The 25,893-nt window shown below is 34.6% G+C and overlaps 3 protein-coding genes across 4 annotated transcripts in view; 1 reads left to right on the plus strand and 2 right to left on the minus strand.

Moving 5' to 3' along the window:
- Positions 1-25,893, plus strand: part of LOC123684986 (polypeptide N-acetylgalactosaminyltransferase 2-like) — a 183,494-nt gene that overhangs the window by 143,842 nt on the left and 13,759 nt on the right. Inside the window, exons 3-5 of the mRNA XM_045624531.1 lie at positions 20,630-20,731; positions 23,238-23,305; positions 23,361-23,548. Coding sequence (XP_045480487.1) covers positions 20,630-20,731; positions 23,238-23,305; positions 23,361-23,548 — 358 coding nt within the window. The remainder of the gene's footprint in view (positions 1-20,629; positions 20,732-23,237; positions 23,306-23,360; positions 23,549-25,893) is intronic.
- On the minus strand, positions 121-12,288 carry LOC123684983 (glucose dehydrogenase [FAD, quinone]-like). 2 transcript variants are annotated; one of them, XM_045624527.1, is made up of 3 exons: positions 11,756-12,288; positions 3,780-3,995; positions 121-2,184 (listed from the first exon to the last, which is right to left on the minus strand). In XM_045624527.1, the coding sequence occupies exons 1-3, from the start codon at positions 11,970-11,972 to the stop codon at positions 746-748; spliced, it is 1,872 nt and encodes a 623-aa protein (XP_045480483.1). In that variant the 5' UTR covers positions 11,973-12,288; the 3' UTR covers positions 121-745. The 2 variants fall into 2 exon arrangements, with proteins under 2 accessions (XP_045480483.1, XP_045480484.1); XM_045624528.1 differs by lacking the exons at positions 121-2,184; positions 3,780-3,995 and adding exons at positions 6,750-8,397; positions 9,758-9,973 and having other exon boundaries at positions 11,756-12,256.
- Positions 13,272-17,430, minus strand: LOC123684982 (glucose dehydrogenase [FAD, quinone]-like). The gene is made up of 3 exons (XM_045624526.1): positions 17,173-17,430; positions 16,907-17,122; positions 13,272-14,780 (listed from the first exon to the last, which is right to left on the minus strand). The coding sequence occupies exons 1-3, from the start codon at positions 17,360-17,362 to the stop codon at positions 13,321-13,323; spliced, it is 1,866 nt and encodes a 621-aa protein (XP_045480482.1). The 5' UTR covers positions 17,363-17,430; the 3' UTR covers positions 13,272-13,320.

Consider the following 25,893-nt stretch of genomic DNA (forward strand, 5'->3'; position numbering starts at 1 on the left):
ATGGTATCTCTTATAAAAATTAATTATTGTCTCTTAAATATTAGATTTTTTCGATATTATTTCGATCATTCTTGTTAGGTTTTTTCCGATATCTTGCTTGAATATTTAATAGTTCTGACGAAGATATCAAAACGAAATTTTGCACGAAGCTTGAAATTATTACCAATTATACATATATGTACCCGATTTTCAAACTTGTGGGTAATTTCTTCTGAGAGTTATCGTGTTTACGGATGGACTAACGGGATTTAGTTCGAGGACGGATTTGTCATCAGTATAAACCAAGCCTAGTTTGTGACCATGCTCGGCCTATAATTGGAAAATTACAAACATCGTGATCAAACTGTTATTTTTTCAGGCAACGAGCGTTCAAAAAGAATAAAGACTTTTATATTCTTCTTTTTTATCTCTGAAGTATTCAGATTTCGAGATCTAGTAATTTATGTTAAACTTAAAGTAAAAATAGAATTTCAAAAACCTTCCTATGAAGAACACTATATTTTTTATCTTTCCATACTTACATTTTACAGTTTTCAGTCGGATGTGATTATTTCATTTGCTCCGATCATATCCGAAAATATTATAAATTTAAAAATTATCTTGAGCTTTGGTTTTCTTTATGGCTATTCATAATGATATACAAAATCGAGCTTAGAAGCAGAAATAGGCTTATTTTACACTTATTCAGAATTTATATATTTATGACATAACAGGTACTTAATAATTTAAATAGACGCTCTTCCTTCTAAAGTCTTTCTAAATGTTGCATTTTCAACAAATCCGCAGCTTTCTCTCCGATCATATATGCCACACCATTCAATTGTCCAGACAAGGTAACAGGAATCACACCGCAGTCAGCTACTCTCAGATTCTTCACCCCGTACACTTTCAAACTCTGATCGACGACTGCCATAGGATCACCAATAGGACCCATTTTAGTCGAAGAAGTCAACTGATGAGCAGCAAATGCTATATGCTTTATACTACAATACCAAAACGACTTAGAATTGAACTTGTGAGCTTCACAAGGTTTTGGAATAGAATAAATAGTCGCGTTGATCTTTTTGAACGATTTGGTATCCAAAATTCTGACTATATTCCGTATTCCTTTGTAGAGTTCTTCAACGTCATCTTCGTTCTGGAAAATACCAATGTCGATTTCGGGGAAGTCCATGGCATTAGCAGATTTCAATGTAATTCGTCCCGTTGATTTTGGATGGAGCAATGTGACAGATATTGCAAGGTCGGTAGAGATGTTGTAATTTTTGGAAACAGATGCTGTCATCTCCTTGGTGAATCTCTTTGATGCGTATAGACCGATTCTAGTACCTGTTGGAGGAGCAAATATATACTCTATATTGGGTCTGTTAATCGAAGAGTTGATTGAAGAGTAGCCCAAAAACTCGGAGTTCAAAGATTTAGTCAGATATCCATAACCATCAAAGTATTGTTTTAGAAGTTCTCTCATAGGTGGAGTTATTTGGGTGAAGTTAGTTCTTATGTATACACTCAGATATCCGAAGTGGTCTTTCAAAGTTTGCCCTACTGGAAGATCTTGAACAACACTAATCTTGTGTTTTCGGAGGATTTTCTTTGGACCCACTCCTGAAAGCATTAACAGTTGAGGCGTATTGATGACACCTGCTGATAAAATCACTTCCTTATTCGCGAAAGCTCTAAACAATTTGCCATTTTTAACAAATTTTACACCAGTTGCCATCTTTTGAGAATTGAAAAGTACCTTGGTTACAAGAGCTTTTGTAGTAATGTTTGTGTTGACTCGATTCCTAGCGTCTTTCAAATAAGTGTTACCGCTGCTAATTCTCTTTCCTTCCCAAGTATTATACTGTATTCTTCCGAAGCCATCGCCTATTTCGTCAATAGTATCGTAACCTATTTCTGTCATTCCATCTACGATTGCTTGATGTAAAGCTGATTTAGGTTCACTATATTCAACGTTGATTGGACCGCCGAATCCATGGTTATATGGGCTGCTCTTGATACGGTAGTTCTCAACTTTCTTGAAGTATGGTAAAATTTCCTCGAATGACCATCCTGGGTTTCCTGCATCTGCCCAGGCTTTGTAATCCTGTTTGACTCCTCGGTTGTAAATAAGGGCTCCAGTTGCGCTGCTACCGCCTACTGAAAGTCCTCTGGTGACAAGGCATTGGTGGTCAATCATACCTTTCAGAATAGAAAAAATAATATATTTATTGCTTTAATAATCGTTTTCAGTTTAATTTCTGGTTATATGTTTCGGAACAAAATTTCAACTTTAAGATTTTATTCAGCTTCGTTATATGCTATACTCTACTTAATAGAGTTTATATATATTCTGAAAAATCATCAGATCACACTCACTGACAAAGAGTTTGGGGTCGAATGGAATTCTTCAATTTTAAAAACGCTAAGGTTAAGATATTTAAGGACCTGGAATTTTGGCTGTACCTTTGTGGTTTGAATGCATAATTTGAGTTCTAATTAGAAAATGTGACAATATGGCCATTATATAGAGTATCCAAATATGTATTTCATTTCGGGTATTAGTTAGAATGTAAAAATGTTAAATCTCAAAATGCGCGCACTCAACTATAAGGACCTGTTTCACCACTTGCTGATTGAGTTCCAGATAAACAATTCATGAATTTTCCTGAAAATTGTGTTTTACATATTTCGCTAAGTTAAACTAGCTAGTAAGCTCCTGAATTACTTGTCTATAAATCAAGATTTAAGTGTCCACTTAAATCTATATGTTTTCATCCGGTAAATAAACTAACTTATTTCAAGACATGTGCCATATGCGTAATGATGAATAGATTGTGTCTTGATCAGGCGAGAATCATGTGCGATTTATGTGAACTAGTATCTTTTTAATATTTTGATATATCACGTCCTTGAAAACTTTGTGAATTTAGAACTGCAGTTGATCATTTGGCTGAATATAGTTTTGAAGTGTTAAGGTCTACATTTCGAAATTAGCAATTACTTACGAAATCCGAAGACAAAATTCAAATATCAAATGCGGTATAGCAACCGATTTTGAATTTAAAATCATTACAGATATTATAAATAGTTGATATCAATATCAAAATCAAAACCTTCTTGTGCCAAAACCTTCATTATCTGATATATCTTTTTGGTACATACATTTTCGTCTAGGAATACAATTCCAACTGACAAAATTTTAAACTAACCAAGAAATTATTGATCTAAAACTGTATACCTTGAGTAAATAAGTAATTAACTGAATAAATAAATAGACATAAATACAGACGAACCAACTTCTCGGAAATGTTGTATTTTTCAATACAATATTTCCTCGTCAGTGCCCTTTAATTTACTGATTTTTTAAAACTGGCATTTTAGGACATCGTGTGCTAACTGAAACAAAAGTTCCTCTTGTAGAATATTCGAAGATTACAATCTCAAAAGGAATTAAAAAATCTTCCCTCTTACTCTTCTGTGAAATGGATATGCAAACCAATATTTATAATTGAAATATTCATTTCATTTATTATTTATTTATTTCATAATGAATAGATGCGGTGAAAGACATCACTTTACTTCTGTTCAGTAGGAAGTTTCATGCGACGTTGCCAAACCGACCTTCTATTCAATTATCAGATCCGGAACAAGTAAAATGGAACGGAAAATATTATCCGACAAATTTTAAAATAGATGATTTTTTTCGTTTGATGAATATCCTAGACTCAATCAGCAAGTGGTTTAACAGGCCCTAATTATTCAGAAATAAATATATGTACATGTTGTTTTCTTACCAAGACAACCATTTTGTTGTGGAGTGGAAATATATCCCCAGTTCTTCCGAAAATTCGATGTCAGAGTATGCAATCCTGGAATTTCGGATAAATCGTCTTCGCCCTCTCCAGCTTCAAGGACCAAGATCCTCCAGTCTGGGATTTCTGATAGACGGTTAACCACAACACAGCCGCTTGTCCCGGCACCAACAACGATGAAGTCAAAAGTGCCGTATTCTGTAGAATTGCGAAGTCCAGTCATTATATCGAATTATAAACCTTGGTAAATGTCTAACTCATTGGCGTAACGACCAGGGAACGGTTGGGGAAGTCACTCCAGGTTGAAACACCCGTCGAAGAGAAAAAAAATATTTTTCAAAAAAATCACCGGTGAATATTTTAGGAGATGTTTGAGGTTCATGAATTGTACAGTTACTTTTGAACTACGAAGATTGACCAAATGGTATTCGTTGTGTTTTTATAGTCGTTGGTACCTTATAGGGACGTACTGAAGGAAGTTTGAGCCAGGGTATGAGTTGACTCAGGACACTATTTATGATTTCAGTATTTTGCATCTACAATGTTAGCAAGTCGGTATCTGGGGATATGATATCTACATGTTAAAAAGAAATACATGGACGATTATTTTGGCGGATGCGCATTTCGACCATCTGTTCTCTTTATTCTAATGAAAACGATGTAGACTTTCTGTGGAATTATTTGAAGTAAATAACTCTGAATTTTTTTTTTAATACATAAACCTGCTGTACTCCATCCATTTTTTTGGTTCAATTTCCTGGTATATTCGATGATTTGATATATTAATGGAGATATAAAAATTGTGGAAACAAGACAGGACAATCTGAAAATTGATAAATCAAGGAATGTATCACCAGCATGGCCTACCCAAATACCTTCAGATCATCTGACAGTATACGTCACGGTGGGTAATTTTCCAAGATTATGAACCTTGCTGATAGGTTGACGTTAGCTAGAAAGAGTGAAGGTTTGCTGCCGATGAATGAAACGCAAAAAATAACAAGTGGGGTCACGGAGATTGACCTACATTCGAAAAAAGGTGAAAATTAATATTTTGATATATAATTCTGGGATTTCGACATTCAAAGATCGAATGCTTCAATAAAAATTTGAGAAAAACTGAAAATGAACATGCAAAATTATTCGAAAAGAAGCTCTTTCTGATAGGACGTCTACTGGGTCCTCCAGAATGAGCTAAAAATTCTCTGAAGAAAGAACTGGCTCTGAGGATTATCGAAATTATAAGTCAGTTCAGGATAAGCTTCATTTGACGTTCAGTTTATATTATAGTATTAAACCTACAATGGATGAAAATAATTGAACAAAGGATCTGTCTTAAATATTTGGTGTTGCAAGAAGTATTCCGCGTTCGATGTGATGAAAGTATTAGGATTACTGTCAATTACTGAAAAAAAACATGAGTCGACGAAAAAAAATCAAGTGTAATAAGGAAATTCAAAAATCTATAAAAAATTTCATCAAACAACCACTTTACTGTAACGGCTTGTCTCTAGCCTGAAACTCAAATAACCACTTCAATAAATGCAACCACTGAGATTGATTCTTTAAAACGATCTGAGGAAATAAAAATAGAAGAAGAATTTGAAATTAGAAATTTTTTTAGACAATTAATTTCAGTATGCTTGTTACAAATTGGCGAATGCGCTAGTGTGAAATTATTTTTCCTAGCTCTGGAAGACATTCGAAGATGTTGGTAAAAAATATTCTAATTTCCTATTTTTGATGGACTATGAAAGCGATTTCAGAAGTGAAAGCCAGAAGCTCACAATAGATTCATGGAATAGGGGAGAAAATCTATTCAAATCAGAATGGAAAATCGAAAAAATCGTTCAGACCTGTCAGTTTTTATTTCTCCGAATAGGAGTGAGATATTGAAACGTCCACATACGATCCAGATTTCAATTGTTATTTTGAAATCAGAAAGCGCATACATATCCGAAGGATATATTTGAGGAATTTTGTTCTCTTGTGTTCCGAAACTTTTTCACCTACTACCAATATTTAGGTATTATCAAATATTACGTTACGGACATGAGTATCGTAATGGAATATTTTACGACACAAGCGAGTTGAAGTGTACTTTACAGCACTGTGCTCAAGTTACACCACATCTCAAATTTCATTTTTGTCTGATGCAGGATTTCTTCGGCATTATAGATTGTATAACCTCCTTTAATGGAGGTTTTATCCCAAATTATTGGGATAATTTCTTTCTAGGTTGGAAATATTCAGAATGTCTTTTGAATTTGAAGGAAACCTTGACTCATACATACTCAATTATTGTTTTTGGTAGTAGGTAAAAAAAATTCGTATTGAAAATTGATCTTTACAATACTTTTGTGATAAATATGTTCAGTATACACAGTGTTTTCAAATTTTTAGGAGATGAATCATTGTTTAAAATTAAAGGGGTTCTTTCATGTAAACAGAAGCTCTCAGCTCTTGAATTGTTATGATATTTTTTATTTTTTTCTTGAAATTGCGGAAGAGTTGAAGAACAGACATTTTGTCGGTATGTTTCATGAATAAAAAGACAACCTATAAATATTTTCTTATTATTTTGTGTTTGTTTGTAGAATCAATAGTTTCCTAATAAAAATTAAAATTTATCATGGTACATACGTATCTTATGTGAATAGAATTAAAAAAATTTAGAAGGCTGCTGTTATATATTTATTTTGTTTCGTTTCTAGTAGAACATGATCGCAAAATACCAGCAATTTCAAGATGAAAATAGTTAGTTAACTCATTTTTGAAGCGCCTAGAAGCTTCTGTTCAAGTTACATAAAAAACTCCTTTGGATTTTCGGCAAGGATTTAACCACTGAAAAGTTTCACATTTCAGAAACAGCCTGCATATTCCCGAAAATAAAATTCCTTTTTTCATATAACCAGTGATCATTCAACACGAAAATAAATAAATATTTCAATCCATATGTACTAGATAACACTTTATTTATTATATCATGAACAAAGAACAAATTTTCAAATATTCGCTAATGGTTAACAGGTACATCACAGAAAAAACTAACATAGCATTCTCATTTACAAATCACACAAATTCATACTATTCCATAGGAATTCTTATAGAGATATTCTTCCTACTTAAAAGTTATCATATATGTATATACTTTTCGAAAATAATTAGGAACGAAATACTGAATAGTGGTTCTTTATCATATCAGCCCCTTTTTCTCCTATAGCAAACGCTATAGCATTAGTATGTCCAGAAACTGTATCAGGCATGATACTACAATCGATGACTCTCAAATTTTCAACTCCATACACCCGTAGTTCACTATCAACCACTGCCATCGGGTCATCTTTCGGTCCCATTCGAGCTGTTGAAGACATGTGATACCCATTGAAGGCGAGATATCTCATAGCGCAGAACCAGAACTCTTTGGTGTCATATCCGTGCTGCTCGCATGCCTGAAACTTGAAATTCTGCCTCACATTGAACTTTTGGAAAGCTTCCGTCCTTCCCAACTTCTGCGCGTATCTCACTCCTTCATACAAGGTCCCTAGATCTTCTTCTGAGGAAAATATTCCTATATCTACCTCCGGGAAGTCCAAAGGATTTGCTGATTTCAAAGTTATTCCACCTGTAGATTTAGGGTTCAGAAGAATGGTCGAGAGGACTATGTTAGAAGAACCATCGAATGTTTTGAGAAACTCCACCACATCCTTATTGTAATTTCTAGGGGCACCGATTTTTTTAGCTCTCCCGCTTGGAGAAACCAAAATATATTCAATTTGATTGTCTCCGAATTTCTTGAAGCTTAAAGCCTTGGAGGAGAAAGACGTTGTAAGTACTCCGTAACCATGAAGGTAATCTCTTATCTGATCTCTGAGAGGTATGAGTTCTTCGGTGTGGTTGGTTTTGAAGAAGACCTGATTAAAAGCAATATGGTCTCTCATGGTCTTTCCTACGGGTGCAACCTTGATCACGTTTATGTTGTGCTTTTTTAACTCTTCTGAAGGACCTATACCGGACAGCATAAGGAGTTGGGGTGTGTTTATAGCACCACCTGATATAATGACCTCTTTATCTGCAAGAGCTTTGTACATTTTTCCATTCTTCGCGAATAAAACTCCTCGCGTCTTTTCTTTATCAATCAGGATTTTGGTTGCTAAGGCTTTAGTTGTGAGATTGAGATTAACTCTGTTCAATGCGGGCTGCAAGTAAGAACTTGCTGCGCTTACCCTTTTCCCGAAAAGGGCACTGCTCTGGCATCTGCCAACTCCTTCTGATTGACCTCCGTTCACGTCTATGTAATTGGAACCTAGCTCTTTGTTGGCATCTATAAATGCTTGGACTAAAGGTGATTCCGGTGTTGAATAGCAGTTGTTGATTGGTCCGGCGAAACCATGGTAATCGGTTTCTGCGTCGGATATTTGGGAATTTTCGGATTTCTTGAAATAATACGTTATGTTTTGGTATGACCATCCAGGGTTGCCTAATTGTTCCCATTTATCGTAGTCCTCTTTGTGACCTCTGATGTACATTATGCCGTTTATGGCGCCAGATCCTCCCACCGATTTTCCTCTTGCATAAGGGCATTTATCTCCTATCATTCCTGAAAATAATAATGTGAATGAGTTTCATGAATGAAATGCAAGTTGGCATGTTGTTTTATGTTTGTTAAATTTGCGTACGCACAACGTGCGATCCGCTCCTGAGAACACACTAAAGTGACTGAATTCAGAATTCTCAACAAGCAGGCTACCGATTGACAACCTGTTTGTCCCTCCGAATCCGAAAATGAGACACCTTGTATATTCTATCGCAGTTCCAGTTGATCACATATTATATTTTGGTTTTCAAAGTGTATAATATAATAAATTTGTGTTCTGCATTGCAACTCGAATTTGGGTGAAATTGTTGTATAATATGAATGTTACAGTACGATAATACTATTCACTAGATCTGAATAATTTATGTCTAGTTGAGAGGGAGGTTATTGCACTCATACTCAAAAATTTTGATTTCATTCAACACAGTTTATAATTTGTAATAATAATAATATATCAGAGTGTTATTTACACGTTTTTCATACAAGATATTTTTTTACAATAGTTTTTAGTTAATTCTATATAATTGCTAGTTCCTGCAAATAATTTTTGCTTAACTACAGTTTTCATAACATAAAGGACATAAAGTCTATAAAATTTTTTTTGTATAAGGATGATGTAATTCAGTTCAGGATATGTTTGGTTTTATGCAGGAAAATAAAAATAAAGAACCTGCTCAAGACTAGTCCAGAGCTCTACGAATTTCTACCGAGAAAGCTGAACGTGTATGGTATATCTAGGAACTGTTTCTTTTATTTTGTCATCATCAGAATATAAAAGTTACTAACTTAGCTCAGAACCTGTGAGTTGTCGAAATGACTTAAGAGCCTTGAATTTAGCGTGTGGATATTTCAATTTTAAAATATTTAAGTTTATTCTTCACTGGAAATATTCCGTTTTCAAGTATGTATATTTCTTTCCGTTTGATTTTTCATTCATCTAAGAAAATAACAAGAATCGATATCGGTTGATAAATTTCCATGAGAACTACATTTCATGTGTCCCATTATACAGGGTTAGAACAATTCAGAGGGCACCACAGGGATATCGAAAACCCATAGAGATACAGGGTGGCTTAAATCACAAAAAAGTTGCGTTTTTTTTAGGGATTAGTGTGTAGGTGTTAACATATCCAAAATATCTCCAATGATTCCCGAGATATCTCGAAAAAACTAAAATCCGGATTTTCTTTATTTCTGGTTCTTCTAACGGTTTTCGATATCCCTTTAGTGCCCCTCTGAATAGTTCTAACCCTGTGTGTGTACACTAAATAATAGAACAAGTTACGCTCAGATAGTACACAAAGTCAAACGCCAATTATCCAGAATGATGAACTCGGAGTGAATGATTCAACTTATTGCTTACCTAGACAACCATTCTTCTGTTTGGTAGTTTTGTAACCCCAATCCTTATCGCTGTTGGGCAGAATAGTGTGCATACCGGGAATTTCAGATAGATCATTTTCTTGATCTCCAGCTTCTATAAGAAGGATTTTCCAGTTTTGATTTTCTGACAATCTGCTGGCAACTACAGCACCAGATGAGCCAGCACCAACTACTATGAAATCAAATTTTCCATAATCTGAAAAACACGATATTTTTAATTCGAAATTCATTATCTGTTGTTGAATTTGAGATATATTCTGAGTTATCTTTCATTACCTGCAATAACTCACAAAAACACAACTCACAGATTCGATGAAATCACCGAAATTGATTTCATTGAAAATTTCAGGTGGCGTGAGATATTTTAAGCTACATTTCCCCATTACGAAGTTGAAAGTAAAAGATGGTTAGAAAAAAATTCTCATCTTGTCACTTCGTATCTGAAATGTTCTTTGAAGTTGTCTCCTACTACTAATTTGAAAAGTTTTTTCCTTGTCATCTTCTCGCCAGTTGGAAGTGATAGCTCGTGAGAAATTAGATTAGAGGTAGTCATTTATTTTCGTACTTCTTAGGATTTTCGATAAACGCTTTTATTGATGCTCGGTTGGCGAACAATTTTTTGCAATACAATGTTAAAATTTTAAACTACTCGAAATTATATTATGAAGGAATTACAAAAGTTCATCTCTCAAAATAGTGAGTAGAAAATGAATTTATGAAAAATGCCACTATACAGTTTGTCTCAGAGTAGGTGTAACAAGCTGATCTTGATTCTTAAATAGATATTTGATTATTAATCAAAAGCTTAAACCGCATTTTTTCAAAAAATATCGCCCTTGAAAATCAATAATAATAATAATAAAAATCTGGTTTTACTGATAAATGGGATACCTAAAAATTAACGGTATTTTATTGACAACAAAATTTTCAAAATGTCGATTTTGCGTAACAAATTACTATATTTTTTCAGAAAATTTATTTAATTTAATGAATTGAATAGGATTGTCATTTGACAAGTGTTCATTTTACATTCAACTTCGAATTTAGCTGTATGGATTGAAGATTTTGATATATGTATAAAATTACGTAGATACTAAAGTAAAGAGTAAAAAAAAATAGGTTGATCAGAATATTGATATATTCTGATTAGGTTAGGCAAGGGTCATTTTATTATTTCTTTATTTTGAATTTCATGTGTCACTTTCCAAAGAAGAAACAACAACCAAAATAGAAAAGATAAATCAGCTTTCGAAGAACATGTTTATCTTTAGCTCGGTAGGTACGGTCTTATGTAGTAGGTTGATTTATAAAATTATTGTACTTTGTCATTTACAAATCATTTCAGGAAGACTCTGTAATTATCATGAAGAGTGTTTATAAATTTCACGTAAAATTGACTTATCCCAGAAGACGTACTGACAATTTGTGAACTAGTACAAAGCAATGAGATTATTACTCATTTGAGAATTCATTAAAATAATTTACGTAGCACATTCAAAAATTCAATAATCTATCGCTCAATTATTGAGCTCAATCTTTTAGATGCTGTAATCAGCCAAATTGGCCATTATAATAAAGTTGGTTTCTTCAAGTTTAAGATGATTATTATCATCATAGATGTTCTACATTTCCACATTCGATTGTAGAAGGTTGAGGCTAATTACATAATCAATTAAAAATAAGTGCTTGATAGAAATTTGTTTATTTGATGGAGTATGATGTCAAAAACGAAAATACTTTTCAGTCTTGCTAATATTTTTATCATATAGACTAATTGTCAAACGAAGTTATACAAGGAAGTTAAAGCAATCATACTAAATAAAAAAATTTCAATATTTCAATTACATACTTTTGCCAACCTGAATTTCAAAAAAAGTAGATTATGTTTTGAATGAACAAGTACTTTTCTACACTCAGATAAATTATGTGAGTTCCATTGAAATCCAAATAATAATTCAATCATTCCCACTTTTCTTACCATGTATTTGTGTCTCATCAACATTAGACAAAAAATCACTATTATCTATCCTTGGTTTATGATTTAAAGCATCCTTGACACCCTTCTTGATAAGAGCTTCGTAGTAGTCAATTTTGAGTTCCAACGCACTATCCTTCTCATTTTTAACACCAACAAAAAAAACAAGTAGTAGAGCGAGAACTATAGGTCTCACCGGGTATTGTCTAATTCTATTCATGACAGAAACATAACTGAATAGCTATCGTTTAATTTTTTCATAAAATACTAAATGTCAGCCTCGAAAAGCAGGTTATCTGTTGCGATATTATGTCGTTGACCAACTTGTTTCGAATGCGGCAAAATTTATTGTGAAACCCGTAAATTAGTAAATCAGTTCAATTTTACTCGCAGTTCAACGATTTCTTACAATCTCTTAATTCAATCGAACTGTGTTAGGAACATTATGAAAATCGATTTGAAGATGATAATAATATACAGGATTATAATTATTTGAAGGGGCACTACAGTGATATCGAAAACCATTAGAAATAAATTACAAAAAAGTTGCGTTATTGTGGGATAAGTGTGTTGGTGTGAGCAGATCTAAAATATCTCCAATGGTTCCCGAGATATTTCGAAAAAACTTTTTTTTTTCTTTTTTTCTGTAAAACAGATTTTTTCTGTTTTTCATTGTTTCAAAAGCGAGATAGAGAATTTTTTTTTCTTGTGGACGCCATATTCTCGAGATATCTCGAAAAAATCCGTAAATAACGCAACTTTTTTGTAATTCAATCCACCCTGTATTTCTGACGGTTTTCGATATGCCTGTAGTGTCTCTCTGAATAGTTCTGACCATTTATATCTCAACTGAGTACAATTTTCGGTGCAATCTACCATTTATTTTCGAATAAACCACATTCGTTGATGAATTTAGACATAATGCAATTGCAATCATAATCATTTTATTCTTTCTATACCTTTCATTCTTTTTTTTTATTTTAGATTCTCAAATACTTTCGAAGTATTTGTAATATGATAAAAATTTCAATAACACCTCATTACCTAATATATTTCATTCATTTTTAATATTAAACCATTAATATTACAAAAATCTATCTGTATTTTTAATATTTTGTTCCATCTACAATTGCAATGAATAACATTTCAGATGAAAAAAAGGAAAGGTTTTCAATTATACCAGATTCTTTTAGATTAATACATACTATAAACAATGACTTCTGGAAGTCATGAACAATCAGGTCATATTCATCTTTTTACCTACATTAATTGTTTATACATTGATAATAGCTTGCACAATTGGAACATAACTAGCAGAGAATGCTTTCATGAAAAAAGACACATTTTTCCTGCAAGTAGTCCACTACATGCAAATAGTAAATGTAATATACCATCGTCTGAAAAAAAGTCAACACGATCGAATGTTTTTTTATCTTCTGTTCACAACTAACTTAGAATTTTCAGTACTTATAACAATATGTGAGTATGTTGAAGGTGATTTTTCTAAATTGCCACAATGTAGTCTAAATATCAAGTATAATTTTCAACTGAATACATCATTAGTTTATTCAACTAAACACCTTTAAATGATCTTTTTTGATGAAGTCAGCTCCCATTTCTCCTATCAAGAAGGCCTGTGCATTTATATGCCCAGTGACGGTGCTTGGTACTATACTTACATCTATAACCCGTAGATTTTTGATGCCGTGAATATTAAGTTCATCATCCACTACAGCTAAAGGATCATTGCGTGGTCCCATCTTGGCAGTAGAAGACAAATGATAAGCTGGTAGTGCTAGCTGACGAAGTAGACAAAACCAATGATGTTTCGACAATGGTTTATGTTTGGAACAAGAAGCCAGATTCAAATTCAATTTCAGATTGAAATCTCTACCAACAGATGTTTCAATTAATTTCAAAGTGACTTGAATTCCATTGTACATATCTTCTAGATCTTCTGCATTATCAAATATTTTGCTATCTATCAATGGAAAGTCTCTAGCGCTAGCTGACTTCAAACTCAGAGTACCAGATGATTTGGGATGTAAGAAAAATACTTGAAAGTTCCAATTGGTGGACCTGTTGATGCTACCTACGTAATCGCCCACTTCTTTCCTGAAGTTAGCAAACTGAGGAATAGATGTTGCCACAGGATTAGGCGGAGCGAAATCTATTTCCATATTAGGATGAGGCGAACTTCTATTTCTTGTATTGTAGTAAGATATGACTCTGTAGTATGAGGGAGCAGTAAAAGGACCTTCGGCATCAAGATATTGCTTGATCAAATGATTAGTCGTCTGAGTCCGTTCTACGTAATTTGAGCTGAAGAATAGATTCAAGAATCCAATGTGGTCCTTCATATATTTTCCAACAGGTGAATCTTGAATTACTTCGATTCCTAATTTCTGTAAGTCAGATTTTGGACCCACACCAGACAACATAAGGAGTTGGGGAGAGTTAGCAGATCCACTAGAAAGAATCACTTCCTTCCTGGCTTTCGCTCTGTATTTGCGGTTGTTAAGTACAAATTCAACACCATCAGCGGTTTTTGTCTTCTCGTCTATCAATACCTTCGTCACGAAGGCTTTTAAAGTTACATTGAGATTTATTCTAGTCCAAGCAGGTCGTACATAATTGTTAGCACCACTGGCTCTTCTTCCGTTTTGTATATTATGTTGGATATAAGATACTCCACTGACTTTTTCAGCGTTGTAATCTTCCAAGAATGGTATACCAATTTCTTGATTTGCCTTTATGAAGGCCTTCTGGAGAGGAATATCGGGTTTGACATATGCAACATTCAAAGGACCGTTGAATCCTCTATATTTCAAATCTATGTTATTAGATTGAAAGTTCTCGATCTTTTTGATATAAGGAAATACTTTATCCCAGGACCAACTTGGATTGCCCTCTTTTGCCCATTTGTCGAAATCAGCCTTTATGCCTCGTGAGTAGACTAAACCGTTGATGGTTCCAGATCCTCCCAGAATTTTTCCACGAATATAGGGACACTGCCTATTTATCCTTCCTAGAATAGAAAAATTCAAAATTGAAGTTCCAATAAAACATGGTTATCTCATGTACAGCATGGAAATATTTGTTGACTTGATTGTTTTGACAGTTGCGTTTTGGCGCGTTTCAGCAATAGGGATGTTGCCTTTATTTTGAAATTGCTTTTAATTTGTAGATAAGCCCCATGTAAACTCGAAAAAAAAATTTTCATGGAGAAAAATAGAAAGTACCAATAAAAAATACGTAAATAAAAAAAGTTTTCAAAATTCCCCCTGAAACGCTCCATTCTGTCACGTCTGTTCTGTGACGTCACTGCATAAAAGAGTCACCACCATAGACAAACTAACTAGTTTATCTATGATCACCACGTGCTAACGGTCTATCAAACTGAATTAATATCGGCTGATATTGACAGTCAAGTCTGTTTGATTATATCATCTGACGTTTTAAACCATAGATTGACTAGTTCTAGATAAGATTAGTTTGTCAATGTTCTAAACGTTTCAGTGCTTTGACATCAAATTGACCTGATTGGCGTTCGCAGTCACGTACTAATCGATAAGAATTTACACAATTTAAATCAATTTTATTAAATTGAATTTGATTAATAAAATGATGAAAATGCTTTTTTAGTATTTTAAAACCGGCCTTCAATGAGAAAAACCTAAATTCATTTGATTTTATTATATGATGCAACATCAATATTGCAAGGGCGTGAGGATCTAGTGCGCCGAGCTCTGGGGTGACACGCACCTGACTCGAAAGCACTTATTGGCAAAATTTTCAATCGCGAAATGGCAATAGTGAAATTTTTGTTTGAGAAACTGCAAACTTTCACAGAATATTACAATTCAATTCATATTGAATTTATAATGAAATTATTGGAATATAATGACAGACGGCTATTGCAGTCGGAGTATAGAAGATTAACACGAGCATAAAATATAAAATACAGGCATCATTCTTTATACTCCAAGGTCACGAGAGTCGAGTATGACGAGAAATGTCAAATATAAACGATGTATGCGCCATCTGAAACTCTAGTGATCTCTTAAAATTCAGCAGGCATACATTTCCCGTTTTGTCTGAAAGTTGTACAGGTATGAGTAGACACATCAGGGTTTTTCGGCATCTTATCCGTCACAGATGATATTGTAGTGAAACCAAAAACTACTGCGATGGACTAATTTTTCAGAAGCAAAAATCAAAAAGCATAGTAAGACATCCATTCTGAAAGTATTCCATATGAATGTAGGATCCACTTATTGTTCCCTGTAAATAATTGCGATGGTCAACCGGATGCTTGGAGACCTATTAGTTTCTTTTAGTGTCGAGGGCATGACAGTTTCAATTGATTTACAGGGAACGAATTGTTATTGTACATATAATGTGAAAAGGATGTGTAATTCTTCGGGGTGTCGAAGATGTGTCATGTCGGTTGTAAAACTTAAGAGATTTACTGGGGTTGGGAAAGTTCGAAAACAAGACGGTTGTACCAGATGTGTTACATCTGTGTATCAGGTACTAGTCCTTCGAGAATATTCGATTTCAGGGTATCCGCGAAGATCTTTGTGGGCGGTACGACAAAATTCTTATTGGACTAGGAGATGGTACTTTCCCTAAGGGTGTGGTCAAGCCGAAAGAAGGGAGGTCGATATTCGAGACAGGGTAAGTTCCAATCGGCAGAGAGCACAGTTCAAATTAAGCCGAAGACGGGAACAGTTCAAATGAAGACGAAGACGGAACAAGTTCGGTCGGTCAACTTAAGACGTAAGACGAAAAGACGGTTCGCGGACTAGATTAAGACGAGTCGCGAACAAGTTAGAGACGAGACGACCGAAAACTTGAGGTACGATGAAGACGTGATAATCGAAGACGTTTCGAGTAATTAAAACTAGAGTTAAAGACGAAATTCAGTACCGTAGTGAGAAACTTGTAATTGAGACGTAATTAAGATCTTCTCAATACTGTGTTTGTACCGTATAAGTGTGGCTTTGTAAATAGATGTAAATAATTCAAAAGAGTTTAATTATTGCAAATCCAACAAAGTCGCGGAGAAAAAGACCAAAGGCCAGGTGATCGAATCATACCTCTAGAGGATCGATTAACCAAGCCTACATGAATTATAAAGGAAAAACATACCAAAACAGCCGTTTTTCTGTGGAACTGTCAAGTATCCCCAATTTCTGTCAGATTTTCCGGACGCGTCGAAAACATATGGAATATCAGTGAAGTCATCATTGATATCGCCAGCTTCAAGTAGCAGAATATTCCAATTTAATACTTCTGACAACCTGTTGGCAACAACCGAGCCTGCTGAGCCACCACCCACTATGATGAAATCGAAGTCGCCATAGTCTGAAAAATTAACCTCAGGTCACTACGTACTTTGTGAATTCAATCCTTACTGAAGATGTTTTTCGTATTTTCCACATCACCTAGTAAATCCCGATTGTCGGATCTTCCCTTATAGTTTTTAGATTTTTCGATTTCGGTTTCGACAAGGTCTTCCAGATACTTTACTTGAAGGTTGAGTGCATCGGTGTCAAGACAGGTAGCGAACGCTAAAGTGAAAATGAACCATGTCAAAATAAACATGATGGAAATGCTCGGAACTTTTCGGATAATCGAGTTTATATATTCGCTATTTCTTTCAATGACGTGCATGCATAATTTGGACTTATCGGGTGAATATTTATATTTTATGATGTTTTGGAATTTCTGTTGTTTCGAATGTTCAAAAAGAATGGAATTATCTAAATTACCTGAGGTTTTCTGAGAATTTTCCTAGTAATGTCATTCATTTATGAGCGCTATTCGACCGCTCGCAGCGCTATATAACAGGACAATTGAAAAGTCCCCGGTCTACCATAGTAAAACACATTTTTTTGGCAAAATTCGATTTCATTATTCAACATAGTTGTCTTCGAGAGCGATACAGCATTCAGAAAGCGATCTTCCAACTTTTCGATACCATTTTGTATTAAGATTTTTCACTTCAAAATAGGCCTCAGTTTCGGCGATTACTTCTTCATTGGCGCTAAATTTCTTTCCAGCGAGCATTCTTTTGAGGTCTGAGAACAGGAAAAAGCCGCTGGGGGCCTGATCTGGCGTATACGGTGGATGCAGAAGCAATTAAAGCCAAATTCATGCAATTTTGCTATTGTTTTCGTTGATTTGTGACACGACGCATTGTCTTGATGAAACAGCACCTTTTTTCTTCAAATTGGGCCGTTTTTTAACGATTTCTTCCTTTAAACGATCTGATAACGCTATATAACAATCGCTGTTAATGGTCTGGCACTTTTGGAGGTAATCAATGAATATTATACCTTACGCATTCCAGAATACTGATGCCATAACCTTGGCTAATGACTGTTGTGTTTTTCCTTGCTTTGGACTCCGGAGTGAAATGATGAAGCCATGTTTCTTCCATCGTCACATATCGACGCAAAAATTCAGGTTTATTGCACTTAAATAGCTTCAAACACTGGTCAGAAGCATTAACACGTTGTTGTTTTTGATCGACTGTGAGCTCGCGCGGCACCCATTTTGCACACAGCTTTCTCATGTACAAATATTCGTGAATGATATGATGTACTCGTTCAGATGATATCTTCACAATGTCTGCTATCTCGATCAACTTCACTTTACCGTCATTCCAAATTATTTTGTGAACCTTTTTGATTTTCTCGTCAGTGATAGCCTCTTTTGGGCGTCCGCTGCGTTCGCCGTCTTCGGTGCTCAATTCACCACGTTTAAACTTAGCATACCAATCAATGATGTATGATTTTTCTGATGGAGACCTCGGAAATTATTTCCGAAGATTTTGCTTCAACTGTAAGTTTTCTCTTCAAAAATCAATATTTTATCTGCACACGAAATTCTTTTTTTTCCATTTTTTTTTTCAAATAACGAAAGTAGCTACACTCACAACGCAATATCTCACAAACTAATGGTCGGACTGCTGTCGTTTGAAGGTTGGTACTAACTAAAACTCATATGGATTTAATATTAGCACCGACATATGTGCATCGGGCCGGGGACTTTTCAATTGGCCTAATATATATCATATCGTCACGATGTCTGCGATGACCAATCCGTACTTAAATTCAAGTATGCCCGTCCGGCCGTCCGTGAACACGATAACTCTGAAATGGAATAACCGAGAAAGTTGATATTGTTAGGATAGGTTCGGATCTTATTTTTGTTTGTCGCTCTGTCCCACTCTGTCGGTATCTCTGCACAACCTGATTTTTTACAATTCACATCCGATTTTGAGGAAATTTGCTATTTATATTCAGTTTAGTTTAGGATGGTACTATGTAAAATTCAGTTTTTCTATAGACAAAGCTAAATTGAGAAATAACTGCGACATTCGTATATCGTGTTTGCGTCATGCATTTCATGTGGAAACGTGAAATAGACGTGATCTCAATATTTCGCGTTACACTCCCTCTGATTTTGATGGAACTTGGTATTCGGGTAACATGAATGTAGTATTCATTTTCAAGTAACGAAACAAAACATAGTGCAGCATAGCATCAGAGAAAATGATGACAACAACACACTCGGCATTGAAAGAATCGAACCGTAAACTCACTCTCTAATTGGATCAAAAAGATTATTCTTAAATCTACTCCAAGGACTGCCCAGGACAATAGATGAACTTTCATTTAAAAATCGTTATATTCTAAGTAAATAAACATGTTTCCGTAAATTCGATTTTAGTATTTCTAGAACGAGCAAATGGGTTATTCTCGTTTTCTCGATTGGAGCATTGAAACATACACTATTCTAATAAATGCGGAGAAAAAACTGATCCATTAATTGATTTAGACACTGAAAGAACATCAGCAACCAATCTTCTCTTTTGGGTGACTCTAACTGCAGAGATTTCCTCATTCCTGCATAGCCTATCTGTGACATACGAATACCTTTCTTGAAAGCAACCAACCGAATGAGTCTATTCTGAATACTCTCCAATACCTTAACACCTCACCCAGTCATTGGAGACTAAATTAACGAGCCATACTGTAGGATACTTCTAACTACTTGAAAATAAAAGGTCATTACTGTCTGAATGAAAATTACCACAATTACGCTGGATGAGACCAAGAACTCTCACAGCTCTAGAAGGAACTTGCTATGCAAGGAAATAATATCATTTATAAATAAACAATTAGTAAGGACCCAAAAGGGATCCTTGCGGAACACCCAAGAGCAGGGGAATATAATAAGAGGAAACATTTTTGTACCTAACCGCCTGCAATCTGTTACGTAAAATGAGTTAAAACAGTCATACCTTGCACCATTTATGGTGCGTTATGGAAAATTGAAGGTTCTATAATAATTTTATCTTTTTTGAATATACGGTTTGCGTTTCACATGAGTACATCAGATCTTTCTGGAAGATAATATTGTTTCAAGACCAGGAATAACTTATTCCGCAGAATTGATTTTTCAACAGCGAAGGACGGGAAAGCATTGTGCCACACTCATTAGCGTAGTTTTACTTTTGTTTTTCGGGTATTAAGTGACGTTTACATTACAGCGTTAATATGCAAGCCGTATGCATTTAGCTATGCCATCAACAAACCTCAACTTACAGGCTAATTCAATTCCTAGATTTCGTTCAGTTCTCTCAACTTCTCTCTCACTTATAATGTTTTATTTTTTTCCCTTACATCTATCATATGACTCAACTCCTTCTCTATGGTTATTCGGGCCAAAGAGTACGTTTTACTTATTTTTCGTCGGATTCTTTGAGACATAAGTAAATATGCTAGGGTGTGATATTTGTAACGTACTTAGAGTCGAAATAAAGTATCAAAGTTTTGATGAATTTCTTTGTTTTCTTTGCAGGTGTAGGAGGAAAAAATGGAACGTAACTCAACTTCCAGCGACTAGTGTCATCATTACTTTTCACAATGAGGCACGTTCCACTTTGTTGAGGACCGTTGTTAGGTGAGTATTCATTATCGTAATTGATATTACAAACGGAAGTTTTTTGAACTTATATCCGGTATAAACATAAGGATACAGGGTTTTTCAACAAAAGTTTTGTTTTGATCAAAATAAAACAATAAATGTAGATGACGATAATTCCAATGTTTTTATTACTTGTATATATCAGAAGAAGTCAGGAATTTTTGAGGAAAAATGTCTTTTTGCTGGTTGCATACGTGTATACTTATATCTGTTACTTTTTTTCTTATTTATTCACCATTTTAGTCAATACATGGCTATAGTCAAAAACATTTGAATGTACTATATTGATTATACCTAAACGGTATAATTTATTATATTTTTTGATATATTCTCTAGTTAATTTTTAGCTTCTTAAAGTCACTTTATTACATCCATGCTAGCTGTTTCCACTCTTAGGGAGATACTTATAACTCTCTCCTTTTGCGGCAGTGCCTCCACATTAAATACCTTCTTTAGGATATTCAACTGCAAATGTGTATTCTCATCCTTATTCAAATTCGAATCTTGATCTTCCAACATCTATCCAGGAAAAATTAGGGTGAAGGGAAACGGACGAGTCTATATATTAGATACATTTAAATGATACACGGAATATTGGTAAACAATATCCGAAAGTTCAGTTTTATAGGACACTGAGTACCAAAGTGATGAATGTTCCATTGAAGTTATGTTTTGTACAATAAAAGAAGTAAATCAATCAATAACTCTAAAACTGCTAGCGATAGGGACAAGAAAGTTAATAAATGAATTATCAAGAGGCTACGGCAAAAATAAATAGATAACATACGGGGTGTTATATTTAAAATATCGACGTTTTTAATACTTTTTCATATAAGCGGCAACACCGTATCGCTAAAAAAAATTTATATCGATAGAGCAATATTTCTTATTACCCAAGAAACTAAATTTTCAATAAAATCATACCTCCCGTTTTCCCTAAAAGTCCAGCGTTTCATCGACCGTAGCCCACCCTGCATACAGTTACATGATATTCAAGGGTGCAATTGGCGCTAGAATAAAGGAGACCTCAAAATACTGACTTCACGTCAGTGTTCCATTTTTTTTTGTTATTGCCCAATTTATTCGAAATGCTGAACATATTCGTCAATTGACCATAAATCTCGAGCTATACGAGTAAATGACTTTCGAGGATTTTTTCCGAACTATAACGTGAATTTCCTCGTCCATGCATCATTAAACAAACAAAAAAATTGTCCCCAGAGGAACTCAAACTACGATTATTTGTATATACAGCTCCGCATATAAACGATTCATCATGGCCAGTGCGATTCGTGGTTTTTGCAGGGATTCCCTGGGCAAAAATAAGGTCAGAAGGAAGAATAATGGATGACGTCCGCAACATGGCCACGAAATAAAATAGTTTTTCCGCTTTAATAGATGCATTTTCCATTTTCATTGTGCTATACTGTGATATCACCAGGGGCACAAAATCTAATTAGTGCTAAGCGTGCACAATATGAATTGTTAGTGCTGAAACGTTCAAAACATTTCTATTCAAAAGAGCAGAATGTTTTAATTATAAATCTCAACCGGAGAGGAAATTAATTCTAGTTGAAAATGCTGCTTACATCTCATAACTATGCGGAACAATATTTCGAATTCGAAACAATTCGATGAATGATTTCACTGGGAAATTTCTACTTTGTTTCATTATTTCCTTTTTTCTAGAGCTAATGTTAAATTGCTGTTATAGCAAAGCTACTTTTTTGAGTAGATAAATTATCACTCTTACCACAAGGGTAGATAAAGTTGGTAACACTCCAACAGCAAGGATAGATAAAATATGTATAATCTCACAATTATTTCTTCAGAGATCATCATGCGAACGGATATGCGAGTAAAAACTATCAAAATAAAAATACCATGCTCTTAATTTTCTGTAGTAATTCAATTTAACTAAAATTTATACTGTCATGATGAAAATCTCTTTAAGTTTATTTGAATACATCGACAGTTTCCTTGAGACACAGTTTACAAGAGCATAATAAATTAATTCATAATATAATAATTTCCTCTATTATTTCATAGTATACCTTTCTGCAAAAAGATAAATCAGAATCAAGTCAGATTTTCTGTTTGATTATGCATTTCGACTCGAAGTTCGTTTTCCTGTGGAATCAGCTTCGTATTAATTACATTGAAATGATTTAACATCCAGTATTGAAATTTAAATTTGCAATCAAATATGAATTATATAACTAGATTTTTGCAACGCATTCGATTAACCCAATATTATAATCTTAGCGAAATATTTCAGCTGCATTCTTGTTCTTAATTGAGGAACCAAATTATTATAGCTGAATTTGATATTGAAGATTATATACATAATATACTTATATAAGAAAGCCGTGCATGAATGATCTAAATGATAAAAATATTATACCGAAAAATCAAGAAACACTGTGCGTCTTAAAAAAATAATTCAAAAACCTCTAAGTTCTATATTATAATTTCATTTCAGTGTTCTCAACCGAAGTCCCGAACATCTTATCAAGGAGATTATATTGGTGGACGATTTCAGCGACGATCGTACGTATAACTTTTTTTCAATATGTTCGTAGGATTCAACTGAATTCTGTTCCAGCTGAGGATGGGAATGAATTGGCGAAAATCCAAAAAGTACGGGTGTTGAGGAACGAAAAGAGAGAAGGACTTATGAGGTCCAGAGTGAAAGGAGCAGATGCCGCTAAAGCTTCTGTTCTCACTTTTCTCGACAGCCACTGCGAATGTAATGTTAACTGGCTGGAACCCTTGCTGGAAAGAGTTGCAGAGGTAAGCATAAAAAATGTATATTTAAATGAGAGCCGGAATTTTGGAATAGGTCCTATATATTGTACATACAGTACATTTTTGTTTCTTCGTTCAAACACGAGGCGCAAGTTTATAATGTTTGGCAGAAATATTAATTTCTTCGTGTAAGTAATAAAAAAGGAGAAAAACGTTAACATAATGAAATGTAGATTCAAAATAAAAGCACTAACTGACTGAAGTCAGAAGCTTTTGAGCGTTCATTCTTTAAAATTTTGCGCATGAGCGCTCTTTTAGACCACATAGCTGTATATGTGGTATCTAAGGACTCAATTGACGCATGAATGATGAGCGTTTGAAAGCTCCTGGCATCACATTAGTGCTCTTTAATTTTTTGTCGATATTTTATAGACATATATGTATAAGGTGTACAACTTCGCTTCTGCTGTTTTGCAATAGATGGCTGTAGCGGTAATTGATAAGAGGTAGTCGAAATAAATAGATAGTATGTCATACAATAAGCTTAGGTATTTTTAAACATAACGCCATCGAAATATTAGTTGATTTGTGTCTGCATCATAAAGTTATTCTCGATAAAATATGTCAGCTTACGAGACAAATTCTCGTCATTTGCGGGTGGTCTGCTCAATATGATGAAATCTGAGGCTGAGGCTCATCGAATACCTATGGTTAGGCCCTTATTAGTGAGAGAATGTGCCAAACGTGGTTTCAACGCTTCGAGAAAGGTGATTTTGACGTCGAAGACCAGCATGACGGTGAAAGAGAGAATATTCTCGAAGATGCTGAATTGGAGACATTACTTGATCAAGACTCGTGTCAAACGCAACAAGAATTGGCAGGATCATTGGGAGTGGCGCAACAAGCCATTTCAAAACGCCTGAAAGTCATGGGAATGATTCAGAAACAAGGAAATTGGGTGCAGTACGAGTTGAAGCCGAGAGATGCTGAACGGCGTTTGTTTGCTTGTGAACAGCTGCTTGCAAGGCAAAGACGGAAGGGATTTCTACATCGCATTGTGACTACAGACAAAAAATAGGTTCAATACGATAATCCCAAGCGCAGAAAATTATAGGGATATTCCAGCCATGCTTCCACGTCGACGACCAAACCGAATATTCACGGTTCCAAGGCGATGCTCACTATTTGGTGGGACCAGCTCGAACTAGTGTATTATAAGTTGTTGAAACCGACTGAAACAATCACAGGCGATCGTTATCGAACGCAATTAATGCGTTTGAGAGACATGATAAAGTGATTTTACAGCATGACAATGCTCAATGTTGCGAAAATGGTCAAGACATACTTGGAAACGTTGAAATGGGAAGTCCTAACCCACCTGCCGTATTCTCCAAACGTTGCTCCCTCGTACTATCATTTATTTCGATCAATGGCACACGACCTGGCTGCTGAATAATCAAAGAAAAGAAAGTAATGAATTAAATATTTTTTATTACAATTAAACTCAAAATTGCAGTAAAAAATGTATTCATAAATTATATTTGAAGTGACCTCTATCATTCCTTATTCAAGCACGTGTCATCTTCCTAATTTTTTCAGTTTTTACTTTCCGCCTGAAATTTACTCTCAATCTTCTCGCTGTTTTGTGTATTCTAATGGTGTTAGATCCGGACTTCTCGCCGGTCACGAAAATATTACAAAGTTATAATCAAATTTGGTCAACGTAAAAAAAAATTAAGAAAATGACGTAAGGTCAGAAATCTTTTAAAAATCACAAATATCTCGTAAACTGTTGATTTTTGGTTAACACTAAATACAATACGGCTTAAACGACAGTAAATGTGTCATACTAACACGTCCTCCAAGGTTCACGTCTAATTTGGAAATACCCTGTATACAAGGAATTTGGCCACCCGTTACATACATAGGTCCAAAAGCCCATGGTTTTTGGTTTGCAGTTACGATCATTCAAGATTTAGAGAATTTGTACGTTCCACAATAGATATTCAATTCAATTTTAGTAGTTCAACAGCCGAAAACGTCACTTTACAATGTAAATGAATTTTCCATTATCCTCTTCCATAAATAATTCCCTTGACATTGTAATACGAACCTTAGAACGAAATTACGTATTCAGCATTCGCATTCCGGAAACTGCAGCCCCATGTAGCCACATTTAGAACGAACTAAACTACTATTTTCCAACACTATAAACTCTATGTACCTAGCCAGACTAAATTTCCTCCGCAACATAAATGGGTTAAATAACGAAGCAATCTGATCAATATGAATTACTTCCATCGTAACTGTCTGTGACTAAGTGCAATTTCCCAGAACAACCATTAAATAACTCTGAAATTTAGATTTTCATGAAAACATAAGGGTTTGAT

The sequence above is a fragment of the Harmonia axyridis genome, chromosome 7, assembly GCF_914767665.1.
Source record: "Harmonia axyridis chromosome 7, icHarAxyr1.1, whole genome shotgun sequence".
NCBI lineage: Eukaryota > Metazoa > Arthropoda > Insecta > Coleoptera > Coccinellidae > Harmonia > Harmonia axyridis.

Excerpts from the sequence above, each read along its gene's own strand:
- LOC123684983 (XM_045624527.1), bottom strand. The coding sequence starts at position 11,972 with ATGAATAGAATTAGACAATACCCGGTGAGACCTATAGTTCTCGCTCTA. Across the intron at positions 3,996-11,755 it reads TGATGAGACACAAATACATG|AATACGGCACTTTTGACTTC; the intron begins GTAAGAAAAGTG and ends GCAATTCTACAG. Across the intron at positions 2,185-3,779 it reads ACAACAAAATGGTTGTCTTG|GTATGATTGACCACCAATGC; the intron begins GTAAGAAAACAA and ends CTATTCTGAAAG.
- LOC123684982 (XM_045624526.1), bottom strand. The coding sequence starts at position 17,362 with ATGTTTATTTTGACATGGTTCATTTTCACTTTAGCGTTCGCTACCTGT. Across the intron at positions 17,123-17,172 it reads AAATACGAAAAACATCTTCA|ACTATGGCGACTTCGATTTC; the intron begins GTAAGGATTGAA and ends TTAATTTTTCAG. Across the intron at positions 14,781-16,906 it reads ACAGAAAAACGGCTGTTTTG|GAAGGATAAATAGGCAGTGT; the intron begins GTATGTTTTTCC and ends TTTCTATTCTAG.